Raw genomic sequence first — 20,323 nt, 5'->3', positions numbered from 1 at the left:
AGTCTGGCCCTAACTTTATGCTCTAGTCTCATCTTCTATGACTCCCCTCCTTTTATTTCCCCTAGATATACTCATCTTTTGTTATCCCCTAAACTGACCATTTTCTTCCTGGACACAGAGACTTCCCTATCTGAAATTCTCTTTTTCATTCACTGAGTACCTACTCATCTCACAAGAACCAATTCAAACATCATCTCTTTTATGAAGCCTAGAGCTACTTTTCTTTCTCCTCGGTAGACTGACCTGTAGCATATAAAGGGCTCTCCAAAGAAATATAAAGATCATCATTAGTAGTAAGTGCCTTAATTGGGCTTCCCAGGCTCTATGAAAATTTTTTGTCCATTGCCTCATAGTCTGGGAGAATCCTACACCTTGAAAGCCACTCTTCAATTCTGGATGAAGCTGGAAGATGAGGCTCAAAAGGAGAATTTTAGGGAATGAATCACAGACTCACTGGTGGAAGGAGTTAAGGGCTATAAACATGAAGGGAATCTGATATTACTTTACCAGTGGGAACTTACTGGTAATTTAGGCATAACCAATATTCACCATGAGTATCATTTGGGTACATTGGTTTTATTTACTAAACACTGCAGGCACTGAGCAGGAAAGTTGCCTCAGGCCAGTGAATCTTATTTTGGTATGTTTGATGACACCATACATCCCTGTGCAGAACTGGGCATGGAAAATAAAGGTTTTTATACATAGGATGTTAGCCCTGGAATAGTGGTAAAGTAGAAGGAGGTGGGATAGGAAAGTTGGAGGTTAGAATGCTGGTAAATTAACAATTTCTCTTTTAATTCTCCTCTACTTGGTGCCCAGAACAGTGGCATATGCACAACAAATGTTTGATATGTACCTATATGTGAATGAATCTCCTCACTCAACATTAAACATGTATCAAGTTCCTACAAAGACAGGAAATGCACAAAAGCCTGGGACTTCAAAGCTAAATTAGACTCACCCTGTAATAGAAAGGGGGTAGTTATATTAAAAATACAGAGAACAAACTTAGGGTTGATGGGGGTGGGGAGAGGGGAAAATGGGTGATGGGCATTGAGGAGGGCACTTGTTGGGAAAAGCCCTGGGTTTTGTTTGGAAGCCAATTTGACAATAAATGACATTTAAAAAAAGAAAAATCCATTCAATGAAGTATTACAGATTGAGTGTCTTTGTCTTCACTCTTTATATGATGACCTTGATTCTTCACCATCCTAGGTTTTATGTATCTGGGAAGGTCGTGTTGGCCTAAGTCCTATCTGACAGCAAAATGGCTTTTTACTTCCCCCTAAATAATAAGAATAGTAAACAAAATTCCAGCAGTTTTCGATTCTGAGAAATACCTAAGGAGTCAAATGAGATAACACATGAGGGGAAAACTTCATGCATTTTTAAAGAATCACAAATATTACCAGATAATTTTTGTAATTCAGCTGTTCATGTCCAACTTTGTTTTAGTATAAATTCTAAGAATAAAGGTTTTTTTTCTAGGAATAGATTGGTATTGTAAGTTTTTCTATCCATTTGATCAGTGTTTATTGGCTTCCTACCTACTGCCAGATGTAGAAGGTACAGTGGAGAATGAGATAAGCCCCATCTGTGGCCTCCTTGACCTAGTCTAGAGGGCAAGAAACAGGAAGCAGCCAATCACAAGAGAAACTGTAGTCTGAGCATGAAGCAAAGGATGGACTTAGTGGTTTAAGAGAGGCTTTCTAGAGGAAATGATATTGACGCTGAAGTCTGTAGAATGAGTAGGCATTAGGCTGCTACAAAGGCAGGCCCAGTGAAGGGAAATTAAAGTGCAAAACACCACAAATCAAAGGTTTGAGGCACAGGAACTAGGGCACTGAGGCTGAACAGATTGGGAGGGCATGGCTGGACATTTGGAATGGTCATGTTGAGATGGACAATACTGATTCTCCACCCAGGTTCCTTGGATCCCATTGATCACTTTCTGCCTCTCACCTCAGTGTGCTTTTGCTTCCAGTAGTCAGAACATGTGGCCTTTCACGGAGGTGTGTCCTGGGGCTACTGGAGGTCACTTTGCCCACATGAGAAGACACAGATAGAAGCATCTGGGAAATTTACTGTCCCCACTCACCTACATAACCCTGAGGGCAGTCTTTACTCAGTCACTGACAGAGGGGAATATGAAAAGCCAGCTCTCTTACCTCTAGTCAGGAAAACCCTGGGGGGCAGCTCACACTGAAGAGTTTCCCCCCAAAACTCTGGGGATCAGGTTGAACCCACCATCTGTTGGACTTTACCTGAGTTCACACCCATCCTGGGTTTCTCCTCCATTCTTTCCTGAGTTTATCCCCCTCTTAATATGTCTCTCTTGCTCACTTATTCTTAATAAATTACTCACACCCAGGGTCTGCCTCTCAGAAATCTAACCTCAGATAGATGGAGTCAACAATCTAACCATGAAGATACTTGTAAGCCATGTGCAGGTGTATAAGGAAGTGATAAGTCCCAGGAGAATTTCCAGAGTCATGAGAGGCCTGGAACATCGAGGATACTAGTATTTTGAGCTCTGCACTCTCTCGGGCGACAGCTCAGCTTGCTTTTCCTGTGAATTCAGATAAAGATATCGCCAATCAGGCACCTCAGAGCAGCTGCACTAGGAGTTTTCTAAAAAAAGTATAGGAGTTTATTTCTGATCTTAGCTTGCCTTTAGAATCTATTTATTATCCATTCTATATTTCTTTGCCTTCTTTGCACCTGCCACGTCACCCCTTGGCAGTAAATAACTTTTTTCAAAGGTATCATTCTGCAATTTATATGGCATATTGCACGGTGTCACTGATGGGCACCTTTTGTTAGTACCCTCAACGATTTTGCTCTATCACTGGAGCATATAATTTATTCTGACATTTATATGAATTGCTCGACACTGGGGGATACCTACTCACTTGAGACTTTGCATTTGCACTGTTTATTATGGCACATATTGTTAGCACCTGGTTCCCGATTCTTCTATTGTATCTATGTTCTTTTCATGTATAGAGGAATGAGAAAGGTCTCGTGGTGAAGGACTCATAACTCAATCACAGAAGCATCACATGTCGATGCACTTTCACTGAGCTCCACAAAGATTCCTTCACGCAAGCTCTATTGCTGGTAACTGTACATTAACACCTCTTAAATGAACTTAGTTGGGGTGTGTGGGTGCTATGGAAGCCTCTTCACCCGGGGGCCCTATGCAAACCCAGTTTCAAAAGTAGGCAGGAAATAAAAAAATCTGCGTGTCATTATGCTATTTGCAGAGTCTGTTTGACAAGTAGAAATGTGGAATTTTTTCCTTAAGTGTGTTCTCTTGCTGAGGAAATCCTTTTCTTAATGGATGTTAGGATATTTGCCCCAAGTCACAAATTCATACACTTTGCTGAAAGCCCAGCATTTTATAAACTTGGTTGGCATCAGGAGATCTGTGGAACAGGAAGCCACCTGCTGTGTTTTAAGTGGGAATATTTGTTCAGAAGATTTGAATAAAGGATGAGCTTAAATGAGGCATATGTGCCCAATAAACAAATATGAATATTGGAAATGTAGGTAGGTGCTTGGGGGAAATAAAAGTAACACATATCCCAGACTGTGGGTAATTCTTCCTATTTTTGGAGCGCTGGAGAAAATCAGATAATATAGGATTAATTTGGTAAGGATTAGGTCAGGTATGCTACTGGTCACAGAGTGGTCACCAGCCCCAGAAAATTAAATAGGATATTTCAGAGAAAATAAATACTGAATACTATTGCAACTTTCTTGATAAGGAGCTATGATCTCAAATTTTAGAGAGCAGAAGCAGAATGGCATTTTATCTATCACAACTCTTCCTGAAAATCATGGAAACTTTGGTGCCAGCTTTCCTATTCACAAGACATGGCATTGGGCCTATGTGATACTTCCTTTCAAAAAGGCATGATCTCTTCTTAAATTTTTATATTTTGGGAAGATATTATGTACTTCATTTTGAAGGCAAATCTCAGAATACTGGAGAAAATGTTATTGTCTTGTTTGTATTCCCTGACTTCCATAACTAAGGATTCAGCAAAGCCATCCCCTCATCCCCTAATAGCTAACACCACTGTCCATCTCCTAGAAACCGAGAAGCAGCAGTGCCATCAGAAGCAAATGATAACAAGGAATTTGGGTCAGGCACCAGCCTACATAAAACAAAATTTAAAGACAGAGTAAACAAACTGTATATGCTAAGTAACTTCATTATAGTTAACCTTTACTCACTTTCTCTCTGAGGTCCAGTATGTCTAAGGTTGCCAACCCTCAATCACCAGCAAAGCTTAAAAATTGGTATTCCATTATCTGTGGTTTGTACTGTGAAATGTCAGTACACTGATGCCATCACTGTGGATACCTTAAGCAATGTTTCAGATAAAGGACTGGTCTCATACAGCATGTGTAGTTGGGCCGTCATCAATGTATCTTCATCTACTGTATGAAATCAATGGCATGGATCAGAAGCCATTGACTAAATCTAAGGTAGCTTTAATATTTCCTCACTCCCTGCTTTGTTCTCTATATTTTCCTAAAATCCTGAAGTAAGAAACAGGAAGGAAAAATCATACTTGGTTATTTGACAAACTCTCTCAGAGAAATCATGGGGAAAGAACTAGTAATAAAGATTATAGATAGATAGATAGATAGATAGATAGATAATGTCTTTTCCCAAGACATTTCCCAAGTGATTATTTCAAATACATTTCTTTCCGCATCTATCTTTATTGAAAACAATTTTCAATAGTTTTTCCTGGGAATTTATATATCTAAGTATGAAACAATTAATTTTGAGAAGACTTACTTAGAATATATTTTAATGCTAATAAATGAAGACCTTAATCTTAAGCCTACACAAGTTATTTAAGATAAATATTGTATAATTTCAAGTTTTTGAATGTGGGGTTTTTAAGAATGGATTCAAATTTGAAAATTTTCATTTTAAGGAAATGATGGGAAAAAATTCTAAACAAACATGGAATGGAAATTATGCAACCATAAAATTTATCGATCTTGGAAAACTGCCTGAAAGAGAAGATGGCAATCTAAAAGGAAATTCTTCATATGGGGCTGAAAGTGTGTCCTATCCTTCTGAAGAAATGTCTTTAGTTCAAGGTTAAAGGTTACTTGTTTAGATGTATATTTGTCATTCAGTATTCAGGAATCATAAAGACTAAAACAGAAGATGATTATCAGATTGATATATTTTGCTGTATTGACTACTGTCTTTTCTTCTGTCTTCAATGTTTGTTTTTTCAAAACACCATTGTTTGCTCATTTACTCATGTAAATGAAGCAGGAGATAAATTTCCTGCAATAATATTTTAACTTATAGAGTAATTCTCTTGTGGCATCAGGATGCTAATGTTGACCATGTATCAAAATGAAAGCCACGTTTCCTGAATGCAGGGACCGCCTCAGTCATATGGATATTATCTTTCTATCAGAGCATCATAGGTTTTCCATCATCATCATTGTCATCTATTTTCGTGGCAAAAGATTTCATTTAGATTTATGGATTTTAGGGACACCTGGGGGGCTCAGTTGGTTAAGCATCCGACTTTGGCTCAGGTCATGATCTCACAGTTCATGAGTTCGAGCTCCACATCAGGCTTTCTGCTGCTGGCATGGAGCCACTTCAGATCCTCTGTCCCTTTCTCTCTCTGCCCCTCCCCCTCTCATGTTCATTCTCTCTCTCAAAAACAAATATTAAAATTATTTAATTATGGATTTTACCAAGACCACATTTTCCAAAGTGTATTCCATGAAACACCAGTCCCCAAAAATGTTACTCATTTAAGAAATTCATGATCAAATAAGTATAGGATAAGCCCCTTTGAAAAAAAGTTTTAAAAATATTTGTTTATTTTTGCTGCAGGGTTTCTTGAAACTTTTTAATATGCTAATGAATATTGGGGCTCTCTCAGAGGATGTTTTGTAAACTTTACCTTTCATATTTTACACTTAAGCCTCTTATCTGAGAACATTTCATGGGACTAGTGTTTTGAGAAACATCTTTGGCCAGATGCTGAAAGAAAGGAACATGTCGGGTACTTTTCCCGGAAGTAGCCTTTGTGCCTGAATTTGCCACCTTGAGACCAAAAGCAAGACAAAATTGTAAATGCCTGATTTCTTCAGTAATCCCCTCATAAGTTTCCAGAGTCTTCCCATAAGGTAACGATCATCCTTGAAATTTTGGGAGTTAAAATGAGACAGGGGCAACTACAAAAAAAAAATCTGGGCATAATTCATATTTCTGAGAGAAAAGACCAGTTCTCTAGGAAAATTGGATGCATCCAAGCTCTTCTGTGGTTGAATTAATAATTTATAAAATGACATACCCTAGAGTTTTAATTTAGAATATAAAGACGAGGGACTATCAAAGTCAGAAGTGACATAGACATCTTGGTCCAAATCCTTTATTTTTGGAAATGACAAAAATGAATCCCAGAAAGGTTAGGTGCCATGCTCCAGTCACAGCTGACAAGACTGGAGTTAAAACCAGGCCTCATGAGTCCTCATATAGAATTTGTTTTCTCTTGAGGGATTTCCCCCCCTTTATTTGGTAATGCAATTCCTGGATCTCGGGAAAAATACAAGGAAGGTATTATTCTTCAGATACAGGGACAAACTTTTCTCATTCTAGTCCTATAAGCTTCAGGGTGTTATGAATTTGTTCAAGTGAATATTTTCAGATCCCACCATCCAGCAATTCTGAAAAGGTGAGGCTGGAGAAGTGCGGGGCCAGGCATGTGCCTTTTTCCCAGGCTCTCAGTGACTCTGATGCAGGTGCTCCGAAACAGTTGGTTAGAGAAACACATCTGGTTGGTTGCTCACTTGGTTTTGTATTAAGTCCTAAATCCTTTGAGTTCACATACTCTCTACAATGTTCAAGTACTAAAACCCGAGTTAACTTGAAGGAAAAAGTAGAATATCAGAATTCCACTGTGAGACTTGCATATTATATTTATAAATTATCCTGAATCACATCATTTAGCTTGAGTTGCTATAGTGCCGTTTGCCAAATGTGTGTATCATTCAATTTTCAGAGTGTGAGGTTCAAAGCTGAATAAACACACTCCTTGTTTTCTGAATACATTTTGGGGGCATAGAATGCTTTTTGTAGGAGAAAGCCTGATAAAAGAAATCTCAACTGCCTTGTTAGATGTGAAGTGGTTCTTAGAAATCAACATCTTGCAGTATTTAAATGTAAATAAATCAGAAAAAGATAGATTACATTATCTTCTATATACACTTGGGTTTTAAAAATGAAAGAAAAATTATGTGGTAACATGGTTCTGAGTTTTCCTAAAGTAGCAGAATTGCCAGGATAAGTAGCTGTGTTTCAGGTGTGGTAATCAAACCAGCCAAGGAGTGGAAAACGAGCACCTGTTCCCCAGCCTCACCATTTCCTGGGAACACACACTACTCTGCTGCTGGTCTTCACACCCTTCTAACCTCCACCCCATCTTTTCTTCCTCTAGCGCTCTTCAGCTCTACGTAGAACACATGAGCACGGAAGGAAAGCATGTGTCTCAGAAAGGCTGCCCCAAAGAGACTCAGCATTAAGTCCAATGCTCAAATCTAAGCTTGCAGCACATCCCTGGTATGAGGAGCCCAGAGGGCATGACCATGGGGCAAAGCACAACAATATAATATTGGCAAACATATAAACATACTAGATAGACAGGAAGCTATATTAATTATTTTCATATACTCCACAGAAAGCTTTCTCTCTCTGTCTCTCCACTTCTCTCTCTTGTATCTCTGTCTCTCTCTCTCTCTCTCTCTCTCTCTCACACACACACACACACACACACACACACACACACACACACAATGTGCCTCTTTCACTTGTCAGTTTAAGAGAGAGAACTATCACCTTACATTATCTTCCTCTTTCTTCTATGCTTTTAGAGTTATCACTTACTCTTGGGATAATACATCCAAATGACATCCCTTTCTCACTTCCCTTCTTTCCCAAGACAGATAAGGGAAGGCCTTCTAAACTGATTATCAGTTTTGGAGATGTCTGCTCCACCACTTGAAGGTTGAGGGATGACCTTGCTCATACATTGGCTTTGTGCTGATTACCTTCCATTTCTTCCCAGAGATACTCTCTTCTCTTTTCTGTTTTTCTCTGTACCTTAGGAAGTTGACCTTTCGGATATTCATCTTTGAGCTGCCTTGCCCTCTAACTTCTAGCTGGTTTGGGCCAATGAGAAGCTCCCACAGAAAAATGGAATACAGGAGCAAATTAAGGTCAGAACATTTATTCTCTAGCTTTCTCTCTGCTAGGACAGCATAGACTGAGTACGTTGCTCTACAGATCTCATTAAGTGGCTTGTCTATCTAGTCACATTCTCTAGATCCTGGTAACCACTCCGTCCCTTGCCTTTTGGGGTCTGTTGTTGATAGTCCCAGAGTAATACACTGTCCTTTCAAGACTGGTTTTCCAAACTTTCTCACACCCCATTGGAGTGTGCCATTTCTTTCCTACAAAGGTCCTGGATGATACAACATTCAGTTTACAAGTTATATTCCACTTTTTAGTGAAGTGAGAACCGACACTTAGAAGTTAAATTTTTGTTTACCATCTTATACTTAGCAAGTAACGTGGCACCTGTCTCAGAGTAATTGCTCACTATTTATTATAGGAACAAAGAAATGACCTGCATGTTTAGACTCCAATATAAAGATGTAAAACTGTTACATGTAAATTTTCGTGCCCATATATATGCTCCCTTGCTACAGATGTATTCTACTCCTTTGAAAATGCATGGACAGATGTAGCTTATTATTCTACAAGAAAATATGCCCCCCTCCCATCAAGAAAAAAGAACTCAAAAACAAAACTTATACAGTCACAGTCGTGATAATTGCCTATTGGCTTTCCATACTTTGACTTGATCTACGACTTTCTTTTGCCCTCCTGGGTAAATGTGTTAGGAAAACAGACGTACCATTTGGTATATTCATGTTCATAAAGGGATGGTGGCTACACAAGCTAGATCATGAGTCCAAGACAGGATGCAGCTTTCCTCTTGTACTTGCCCCATGACCACACTTGCTTGGCTAGCTAGACTAGATTCCAAGAGGATAACCCAGTGGTTTTATTTTTAAGTGTCTGTCTCACTTACGGATACCACTTAGAGACCTATTCCTTTGTGCAGGTCCTTCTTTTAGTGAATCTCACATGACAAACAATGTCTGCAGTCAGTCACAAGTGTCCAGAGTAGCCCTCTCAAGAAATCAATGAGCAAATGCTGCCTGCCCCAGTCAAGACAGACTCTTAGGTGTTAAGCACAAAGAGTACCCAGAACACTTTTGAAAACCTTGTTCTTATGAGGATTGATCAACTTTATTTCCATTTTTAAGACCCTATTCCAAACATGTCTGATCCAACACACCAAAAAACATATTCAACACCACCAAGAACAAACTAATGATGATTTTTTTCTCACTCTAAACCTGATCACCCTAACTAGGCACATTGTAATGTCTAATCAAGTACCAAGATACCCAGATATCTATGCTGTTATCTTTTTTTAAAAAATGAAGTCTCAGGTTGTCAGCAAAGTGGACTAAAATTGCCCTTCAAGATGGACAGCAATCACGATCTAATTTAGGATAAAATGTTTAGGCTCCTTCAGTAATGAAAATTAAGGATATGAAGTTACCCAGAATCAACAAAGAAACAATGCAATACATTCTCAACAACTAAATTGTGGGCTTCCATTTCCAGTGCTCTTAACCTGCCATGCTGTAGAGACTAAATGTTCTCTTTAAAATACTCATTCTAAAATAAGAAATCAATTCTGCATGCTTGTGCAGTGACCCTAGCAACTGCAGTAACTGGACAAGAAAAGACTAAGAAATGACAGTCAGTTAAACTTAGGGTCCTTCTTCCTAGGGACAAGGAAAGTTGGTTCTTTCTTTTACATGGTTCTTGTAAAAAACTGAGTCCAGGAAAATAATCAAGGATGGGATTTGAATGGATAAAGATAATTCCTTCCCAGAAATGACTCCCTCTTTGTTACATATTTAGGAATATGAGTTGGCCCTTTCAAGTTGGAAATCTTCCCACTAATCTAATAAAAGGAGAACCAACTGAGGCTCAAGGCATCTATGTTCTGATTAGTGCAGTAGCACTCTAAGGTACTAGAACTTCTCTGACTTGTTTTTATTTATTTTTTGTCCAGTAACAAAAAGCAAGCAACAATAAGGTCCCAACCACCATAAAGGGTCAGTTCTGATGATACATCTTCAGTATCAGTTACAAAAGAGAAATGAGGGACTAGTAATAATAATTCAAATTGTTTGCAATAAACGTAATAGTTGAAAACAAATCATTCAGATACATGATCTTATTTGATGCTCAGAAGGACTCAAATGGGATGGGCAAAGGCAGAAGGTTAAAACCTAAGCCATGGAAAGGTGAAGACACCTTTTCTCAAAAAGGAATGAATGTGAATTTTCTAGATCCAAGTCTAGGACTCTTTCCACCATACTACTTTGTCACCATGGAAAGGAAAACATATACTTTGCCAGAGTTTATTAGACTGTTGTACATGCCTCCTCCCTGAAATCATGTCGAATCCTCAACAAGCACCTGTAGGCCCATTGTAGCAGCCTAGTATATACAACAGTGTTGGTTGGTGTCCATACAGCACAGAAAAACTAAATTGTAACACAGTCAATGGATTTCAGATGTTCAAAAATCTTGGGGCACCTGGGTGGCTCAGTTGGTTAAGTGTCCAATTTCAGCTCGGGTCATGATCTCACAGCTAGTGAGTTCGAGCTCCACGTCGGGCTCTGTGCTGACACTTGGATCCTGGAGTCTGCTTCACATTCTATGTCTTCTAGTGTCTCCTTCTCTCTCTGCCCCTACCCTGTCAGCACTCTGTCTCTCTCTCTCTCGAAAATAAATAAATGTTAAATTGAAAAAAATATCATCAGCATCATTTCTGAAGAAACTTTCATATATAAATTTTCCTTTGTTACCTGCAGGCTTTCATTTCAATAATCCCTTTTCCCCTTTTATCTCCTATTGTCTTGTTCTAAAATGGCTGTACCCTTTCAGATGCCTGAAGGCTTCAGCGCCTTCCTACACTCAAATACTTTTGATACTTGCAAGAATTCTGTTCCTTTTCTCAGAATTCACAAAACATCTGATGCCCCATATCTACCAGGGTGATCAAAGAAATGATCATGCTGGGGATGCATTCTTACTAACTGAGAGACTCACCCTTCCCAAATGTCCCTGCTGGACATTTGTGGTCAAGCCACCCACTACAGGGATTGGTAAGCACATTTGAACTTGAGCTCCACTTGGCTACATACAATAGAATTTCCAAGGGGATAAAATTAAACCTCTAGTTTTTTGAAAATGGATCTATTTCTACTTGTATCTGAAACACCTCTTGAGCTGATAACTCCTTAGAAAATGAAGGAAACCATATTGCATGCAAATGTAGGTTTTAATGTCACACATCACACTTTCAAATTTAGGTCTCCAGACTTAGAAAAAAATTAGTGTGCATGGCATGCACAAAGAAGTGGAGTGAATAATTATCTCCTGGCATTATCTTTTCCAGATCCTATTCCAAAATGAATGCTATAGTGAAGTGTTATTTATTCGCATTGGGATGAAACTTAGGATATGACTCTAAGTTAATTTTATTTTCAAAGAAAATTTCATTAAAATAGATAAAGGCTTTGTTTCAAAGATACTGAATCAGAACTAATGCATTTTGCCTAGGTTTGAGCATTTGATTTGGCCTCCTTAAAAGATTAATGTTTAAAGTGGCATTTTCAAGATACAATAACACTGACAAAGGAATATCTGATATAATGATGGAATAACACCATGATAAATCAACTGACAATGAGACAAATCACCCAAGTGGGGAAAATGGCCCCTCTGTTGACATAGAATCAATGTTTACCATGGTTTCAGAACCAGGTAATTGTGAATGAATATAGCTTGTGTGTTCACCTGAACCGAAGATTTTGAAATTTTATGTCTTGAAGAGATCTGACCGAGGTCTCTATGGATCTTATTGATGGAATACAATTGGCAGCACTGACTCATGACTTTGTTTATACACTTGTGCTTTAGCACATCAGAAAAGCTATTTTTCCCTTACAATTTCTAAGAATGGCTCTCAATTATGGAGCCTAAGTCTGATTCATTTCTGTTCCCCTTTTCTAGCTTACGTCCATTTACCTTCTTGTATATATGCTCATTATGACATCTTTCAGAGCCCATCAGGGTTATGGAATAGACATGAAATATTTTACTGACTTAAAAGCATGCAGGAAAAATTCCATCTAATAAGAAAAATTATGCATATGCATTTCCTTTTCCCTTCCCAATGTATGGCAGCAAGGAAAACAGAAAAGAGCTAATATTTAATAAGACATCTAGAAAAGCCATTCCCTTTACTTCAGCAACCCATATTTACTCTTGTTTTTATTTTTGTGGTCAAAACTTGCTCTTCTGTCTTCTTATTAATTTTATTATTGTTGTTTTCAACATCATCATCATCATCATCATCATCATGTTTATTGTTATCATAGCCAATTTATTTCTTAGCATTTATAGGGTGTCTGCCACTATTCCAGATACAGTCCCATTTACTAACTACCCTTCATTTCTACCTACTATATAACATTTCTCATTTGTACATTGCTAATCAACTACAGTAATACTATAATGTTCTTCCTAGCCTTCTATTATCTCTATTTCTTTCTCCTCAGCTTAGCTAATATCATCTTTACTAGCCATTGTGACCACTTGTTGGTCCCTCAAAAGTTTCTACCCTCAGCTTCTACTACAACTAATTGGAAACACTAATCTTTATAATTGATCTTCTCTCTCAGCCCTTATTTCCTCATTCTGTTGAAAAGGATGACTTCTTTTCCCTATACGATGTGTGTGTGTGTGTGTGTGTGTGTGTGTGTGTGTGTTCATGTGTATTGTGTATAGTACCTTCCTGCCCTCTCAGATGCATTGTGGGTGAGTTGATAAAACATAAATATCCAAAAGAACCATATTACACATATAAAGTTTCATAGGAACACAAGGATTAAAAATTATTTTTGTCTAAAATAATGGGAAATGTTTTTCATCTAGGAAGAGCCAAGATTCTCAGAGTAAAGAGAATTGTGGGAGCTGTTAGGTAATTAATCTGATATAAATGGTTCATGTAAATAAAATTTATGAAAGAAGATCAGGGTTCCTTGAGGTGAAGAGTTAAAGGGAGAAGGAGGCAAAACTCAGTGATGTCCATTAATGTTTAGAGCCTTAAAGGACATCTACTCCATTTCCTTTTTATAAGTCTTTAAAACATCCTGTGCTCAGGTCTGTAAGTAGTAGAAAGATGTCAAAAACATGGCCATGATTTGCTATACTTGATATTCTTCCCATTTATTTATCCTTTAGAATCATGAAAAATATCATTTCCAAAAAGTAACATCCCCAGAAGAACAGGAAAAAAGCTGTATGAAAATGATTGCTCACTGTATGTAGTCATTTAAAGTAGCAAAATGGGTGTTTGCTTTATTGCTCTCTGCACTTCTCTCCCCTTTTGAAAAGTTACTTTTAGAAAATAATGAATAATTGCTTCTATTAAGCAAGATGCTCATAACCTTGAAACAGTTTTCTGTCTCTGGACTTTCTCTATGAAACTTTCCATGAATAGCTTAATAGAAAATAATCTTTTCATTTGTGGGATCCTGTAGCATTTCATCTGTACTTCCTAATGTTATTTCACCATTAACTACTTAAGTATTTCTGTCTAATATTACATATTTATATATTTATTCATGTAACATCTGCTCTCCCCTCTAAAATTTTTGACAGTAACTCCCAAACCTATTTCATCTCTCAACTTGTCAAAGCATGCAGTAGTTAATATCTCCCTTATAGTTCAGACTCAAAAGTTATTGAATGACTAAGTGAATAAATGTATGAATGAGCAGTCCCATTGAAAGCTCATTCTCAACTTGTTACTCAGAGGATTTTATTTCAAATAGTGACTTCCAAAGCAATGACCACAAAATTAGCATGAAATGGAATGAGCATGAAAATTGTTTTCAGCAGAATCAAGCTTTGAACTTAGTTCTGTTTTTTCTTTTGGAAATACTCTATAAATCAGAAATATTTGTTTTGTCAAAGTTCTGACATATCTGTTTATCAAACGTGCCCTCATCTGGGTATATTCAGAGGTGTAACATTTAAAGAAGAAGTTATTTAGAATTTAGTTTTCATGCTCATATTTGCCAATAATAAATAAACTTAATCAAAACTCAAGGAAAGCAATCCAATTAAATCACTAATAAGCAAAACCAAAGCAATGCATGAGTTATGACATAATATCTAGAATATTATAAGATTCTTCTCTTATAAAATGTTATAAATACCTCACAACACATTATGTTAAATTATTCAATTCAATTGTCATTTACAATATGTATTTAAAAATTAAAGCATCAGAAATAATTCATTTATTTAACTGGTTCTTATTTAGAATAAAAATAAATAGATATAAAGTAATTTCTACAAATGATTAATTACATTTTCATAATGTTAAACAAATAAAAACTTCAAACTTTTCGGTTTGTTTCTAATTAAACAAAGAAAGTATCCACCATCTTTGACATGTGCACTTTACAATTCTATGATTTTTGTTAATTTCAGATAAGCAATTTCAAATAAACAATTAAAATGTTTAAACAAGAGGAAACCAAAAATTTATGATGTATTCAATTAGAACCTCTTGTCACAATGTTGAAAAATGAGAGAGGCCTGCCAGTGTGTAAAATGGCATGTTTTATATTGAGATTTAAACTTCAGTTTGGGAGTAGGTATTCAAAGTGAAAACCAAAGATTTTGAACAACCATTGAATCTTCTATGAATCCTGTTAGACATTCATATAAGTCAAATCCGTCATTTGCTCTTGTATTCATCTCTAGTCACACTCCCACTTAAAATAAGGAATGTAGCAATAATCTCTGACATTAGTTTTCTTTGTGGATTAGAATAAAAATGAGGAACGTTTTCAAAGGTGGCAAACAATCTGTAAAATTTAAACTGTTAAATTTTGGCTAGTTCAAAAGAATGCCAAAGTGAAATGAATACTATACTTGTTGTTTCCATTTTATAATAAAAAGTCCTTAACACTTATTTCAGATTATTCAAACATCTAAATTTCCCATAGACTTAACATAAATTTAAATGGGACCTACCTTTAAAATTTGGCCTGATTCTTGCATCGTATCCTGATGTCCTTCCCATTAATTTATCCAAGAAATCTGAAGGCGATAGGGTCTGTGAAGGTTGTTTTCCAGACCTGGAGTCATGGTCTTTGCAGTAAGCCGTCCTAAACACATTAACTTTTTTTTAGCAACAATTCCACTCCCATTGCCTGAGAACCGATGCCCACAGAATGTTTGACATCATGTTTTGTTAATATATTTGATATGTTTGTAAGAAGGAAAAGAAAATTACAAACTCTTTGGTCAGCTTCTGAACTTGTACATTCTCTAAAGTTAACTTTAAATGGGGAGAGTTATAAATCCTGACTCATATCTCCCAGATGTCCAAGCTGTAGCTATAAAGATGTTTCAGATGATACAACATGCATAGCTTATATTATAGATTTCACGGATATATATTGAAGCTATTTCTTTCTAGAGTTATCAGAGAAATGAAGATGATGATAATGAAATGAAGATGGTAATTTTTAAAATGTGATTGTCTTAAAATCATTCCCCCATGACTTTCAAACAATTCTTCCAGCATTTCATCCCTTAATATAAGTCTTCTACTTTTTATCAGAAGTATATAATAATATAGGTAGAAGAAAGTAAACAGTGACCTAATCATTCTGTTGCTTATTTTCTCACCTGCTGGATTCTATTCCAGCTATCAATTACCCATAATTTTCAATGCATTGTCTAAAAGAAAAGCTTCACTGGACATTTATCTTTGTCATAAAATAGGTCAACAATAAGTGTATCTGTACTTCTATTATTTTATCAGGTGTTATTTATATACTAGTGGTTAAATTGTTGACTCTTCAGTAAAGTATTCATGAAAAAGAACTTCTAAATCATTTTGTCTTCTGCATTATCAAAAACACTAAATGTTGATTGGAAAATTTCTCATGTTATTAATTTCCTTAAAGGGCTTGTAAAAAGAGCCTATTTGGTTTGTAGTGAGATGAAATTCTTTCACAATACATAGTGGTTGACTGAATGTCTATTTCTTCCCTGAAGCATAATATTTTGTAATATTTTACAAGCTTTATTTTTAATAGTTTAACAAATAATCTTATTAATTATATCACTGAGAAAACACATTTTTGCCAGTTTTTCAAAGTAGTATTAAATACAAACTATTAAGTGCAAGGAGGATTTAAACATTTCATAGGAGTTAAAAATTGATACAATCATCTAAAAATACTCACATTCCCATATGCAGATTCATCTGATTAATCAAATATTATTTGATTATAATGGTGGTAGTGGTGGTAATGAAGGTGATGATGATGATGATGGTGATGATTCGAATGAAACCCAACCTACAATTTTTCTTAATCATAGTAGGTGTGAACCTGAAAGGAACATAGTGGGTTTCCCCAGTACTCATAGCATTATTGCTATATGTTCCATCTCTCTTGATTCTGTGGAAAAAATACCATAAAATTTGGTGAAAATTAAATGAAGACTCCTACACTTTGTTGTATAAAAATCTCTTATCTCTATACTGTCTTAGAACCTCTACCATTAGGATGGCTATTTCACTTGCTAATAATTATCTGATGTTTTGAAGTATCGATTGATTTGGTAATTTATAAATTAGATAGAAAATGCAAGCATGCAAATAATGATTTCCCACTTGCTTTAATTATGCATAGTCCATTTCTCATGCATAGATAAATACAAAGATGTCATGTTAATTAAATTTTGGTAGGCATTCAACTTCCAAGTATACCGAACAGTGGAATATAGTGGAAAATGAGATTTTAAATATTTTTGATGTTTTAAGAAATTTCCTGAATTGTAGTCCTCATAGTATGCATCTAGTTGCTGAAATACAAGTTTCAAGTTGACTAAGAATTAGGATCCTTTTATATTTTATATAAAATGAGCATGCTCCTACCAAATTAATCAAATCACTTCCACCACATGGAAAGCATTGCACCCCATAATCATTTTAAATGACTTTAAGAAGAATTTGAAAGCAAAAAAAAAATCATCATTATCTGGAAATGTAAAGAGCATGCAACTCATTAGACTGCCGTAATATCACACTGGCTGTAAAAATGTGTTGAAATGCACAGAGTGGGATTATGCATCCTAAAACTTGCCTTTGTGAAAATTTACTACCCTCCCCCCATAATTACACCTTTTAAAAGAACAAAAGAAATCTAATTCTCCTCTGTAAAATTAAAATAATATGGTCTAGGGCATAGAAAGATAAAAACTATATGACACATTCTCTTTCAAACAGTTTTCATGGGGAAAATATCAGCATGCAAAGTCGTTTCACCTACCTGAAGTGGTTTGTCTCTAAGAAAAATGCAAACAAGGCTGTCAAAATGTTCACTAGCTGCCGGTTCATTCCTGTTTCTGTGATTCTTGTGGAAAATATTCCCGAAATGATTCCAGAAAGAAGCTAGGACAGAGTATCTATTTATTGTCCAGATTCGAAGTCTGGCAGGAATCTAGTTTCCTTGAAAATCAAAAAGAGATTTGGGTTTGTACAGTTTGCTGAGAAAAAACAAAAAGTGCCAGTCCTAGGCATCATGGTCAGGTCAAACCGGGGCTCAGGACCATCAGTTAACCAAGGAAAGACAAAGCCTTAGAACTGATGGATTCCCCAGCTGCTCTTCCTGAATAATAAAAATGCCGCTACCTTAATCGCATCACCATGCAAAGGGGGCTGGTGACAATGCCATGCTGGAAGTCGGGTTGCTGTGGCTTTTGTTTTATGTCCTTTCTGTTTAGCAAATCTCTCTTCTCTAGAAAATGTTCTCTTTTTAAAAGAAGTTGTAAATGAGAGAGAAGAAAGGACTCTGCGCGCTGGAATAGGCAGCGGGGAAGAGGGCAAAATTGCTGAGATCCTGTGCTGGAATGAGAGCTACAGAAAGAGACGGAGACGTGATCTTACCCAGCCTATAAATTTCAGCACTCGGACAGCTCCTAGCTCTGAAGTGCGCATGTTTCCTTTTTCAGTCGCTTGGGGCGGGGGTCGGGGAGAGGCATTCAAGAGGGGACAAGCCAGATGTTCAAAGGCATAGAGTGAGTCGTTGTTCAGCGAAAGGGTGCTAACGGGGAGGCGATGGCCATCAGGAGAGAGCGGAGGTCAGGGTAGATGGGGAGGGTGAAGGAGGTTAGGGTCTGACCCCCTGGAAATGCGAGTCTGTCGGTGGGTGGGTGAGGCGGGAGTTTGAAGCAGAAAAGAAAAGGGAATACGGTCTATCTGTAAGAAAGGGAAATTGGGGGAGACAGAAAACAGAATCTGGAGTACTGAAATTATAATTGGGGAGTGGTAGTTCATTCCTTGTCCGTGGAACCTAGAGGCAAAAGAGGAGTCCTGTGCCGAAGAGGAGGGGACATTTCCTTGGCATAGAGAGGTCCATGTGCAGAAAAAGGTTCATGAGGATCGATAATTTAATTTAGAAGCCCTTTATGCCTTCCTCACCCTTTGAGTGTTTTCCTTTGATTTTAGCTGCCTGTTCCCCAAAAGATCTCTACATCTCTACTAGGGAAAGCCCCTTCCGCTGAGCTTTCTTCAGTAGCTCAGAATCCTTGGGCATCCTCTTCAAGTCGATTTGTAGAGGAGGAAAAAATACAATAGGCCAGCAGGGGGCAGTAGCAATCTTTTTCTGCCCTGATTAAAGGTTAGAGTAAGGCTTCAGGTAAGAAACTGAAGAAGGAAAGGTGAGACTGAAGGTTGACTTTTCATATGTCCATTCCAGATGTTAATTACCAGGGAGGGCCATGCAAGAAAAGGTAGGTGTTCTCCTAAACTGGCTAAAGAGACAGAAAATAATGAAAGTTTATAAATCCTGTACAAAAGCATGACAGGTAATCTTACTGTTTCAAAGTAAATTTACAAATATTTTTAATGGTTATTTATTTATTTTGAGAGAGAGAGAGAAAGTAAGGGAGGGGCCGAGGGAGAGAGAGAATCCCAAACAGGCTAAATGCTGTCAGCACAGAGCCTGATGGGGGGGGGGGGGCTCAATCCCACAAACCCCTGAGATTATGACCTGAGCCAAAATCAAGAGTGGGATGCTTAACTGACTGAGCCACCCAGGTGCCCCACAAATATTATTAATAAAACAAAGAAGGGTAAATAGCTTAGTGCAAATAATTAGCAGCTTCTGGTAAGGGGAAATGAAAAACACATGTTCTGCCATGAGTTGGGTGAGTAACCTACTTTTTGCCTGTAAAATGTATCTTATTAGTCACCTTGGCACTCAACTGCAGGTTTTAATTTTAAAACAAAATATGATTAGTTTTTAGTCCATAAATGACTAATCTGCCCTTGGATCCATTTAAATATCATAGCACAATAACAAAGGATTCTATATTTTTAAAAAGTAGATCCTGAGAAAAAAATTACAAGTTTTCACCTTTTAATGTTAATATAAATCACCTGAGGGTTCTGTTAAACTGCATATCCTAATCCAGTAGGTCTGAGGTGGTGCCCAAGATTCTGCATTTCCAACAAATTCTTAGCTGAGGTTGATGCTGCTGGTCCACTGATCCCACTTTGAGTAGCAGTGATCTATATGACCTTTTATCAGATTTCTGTCCTACCAAGACAGTGAGAATATAGGAACTTCTCTTTAGATGAAAAGCTGCAGTACCCAAGCATTCTGCTTACATACAAAATTAATTCTTTGGATGTGTTCTGTTAGCTCCCAAAGCCCAGAAAAAGTGATTCAATTTAGTTTTTCTTAAATTTTTAAAATATTTTTTGAGAGACAGAGCATGAGCAGGGGAGGGGCAGAGAGAGAGACACAGAATCCAAAGTAGGCTCCAGGCTCTGAGCTTTCAGCACAGAGCCCGATGCGGGGCTCAAACTCATGAGCTGTGAGATCATGACCTGAGCCAAAGTTGGCCACCCAACTGACTGAGCCACCCAGGTGCCCTGTCAGTTAAAAGTGATTCAATTTAAAAGGAAAATAGTATAGTGCAGTGTGACATCCCTGGACTGCAGCTTTGAATCTGTTCACTTCCAAATTCATCCACATGGAAACTCTAGACCTGCTTTTATCCCTGCAA

General features: G+C 37.2%; 1 protein-coding gene across 1 annotated transcript in view; it reads right to left on the bottom strand.

Annotated features, from left to right (window-relative positions):
* The window catches only part of GLRA2 (glycine receptor alpha 2), a 171,496-nt gene extending 153,321 nt beyond the window's left edge, over positions 1-18,175 (bottom strand). The window contains exons 1-2 of the mRNA XM_029931013.1: positions 17,581-18,175; positions 15,269-15,402 (exon numbers count right to left, since the gene is read on the bottom strand). Of these exons, the coding sequence (XP_029786873.1) occupies positions 15,269-15,402; positions 17,581-17,648 (202 nt within the window). The 5' untranslated portion in view covers positions 17,649-18,175. The remainder of the gene's footprint in view (positions 1-15,268; positions 15,403-17,580) is intronic.
* Positions 18,176-20,323: the final 2,148 nt, after the last annotated feature.

Source organism: Suricata suricatta, chromosome X (genome assembly GCF_006229205.1).
Source record: "Suricata suricatta isolate VVHF042 chromosome X, meerkat_22Aug2017_6uvM2_HiC, whole genome shotgun sequence".
Lineage (NCBI taxonomy): Eukaryota > Metazoa > Chordata > Mammalia > Carnivora > Herpestidae > Suricata > Suricata suricatta.
Note: the sequence above shows the minus strand (reverse complement) of the source record. Positions and strands in the feature narration are given on the sequence as shown.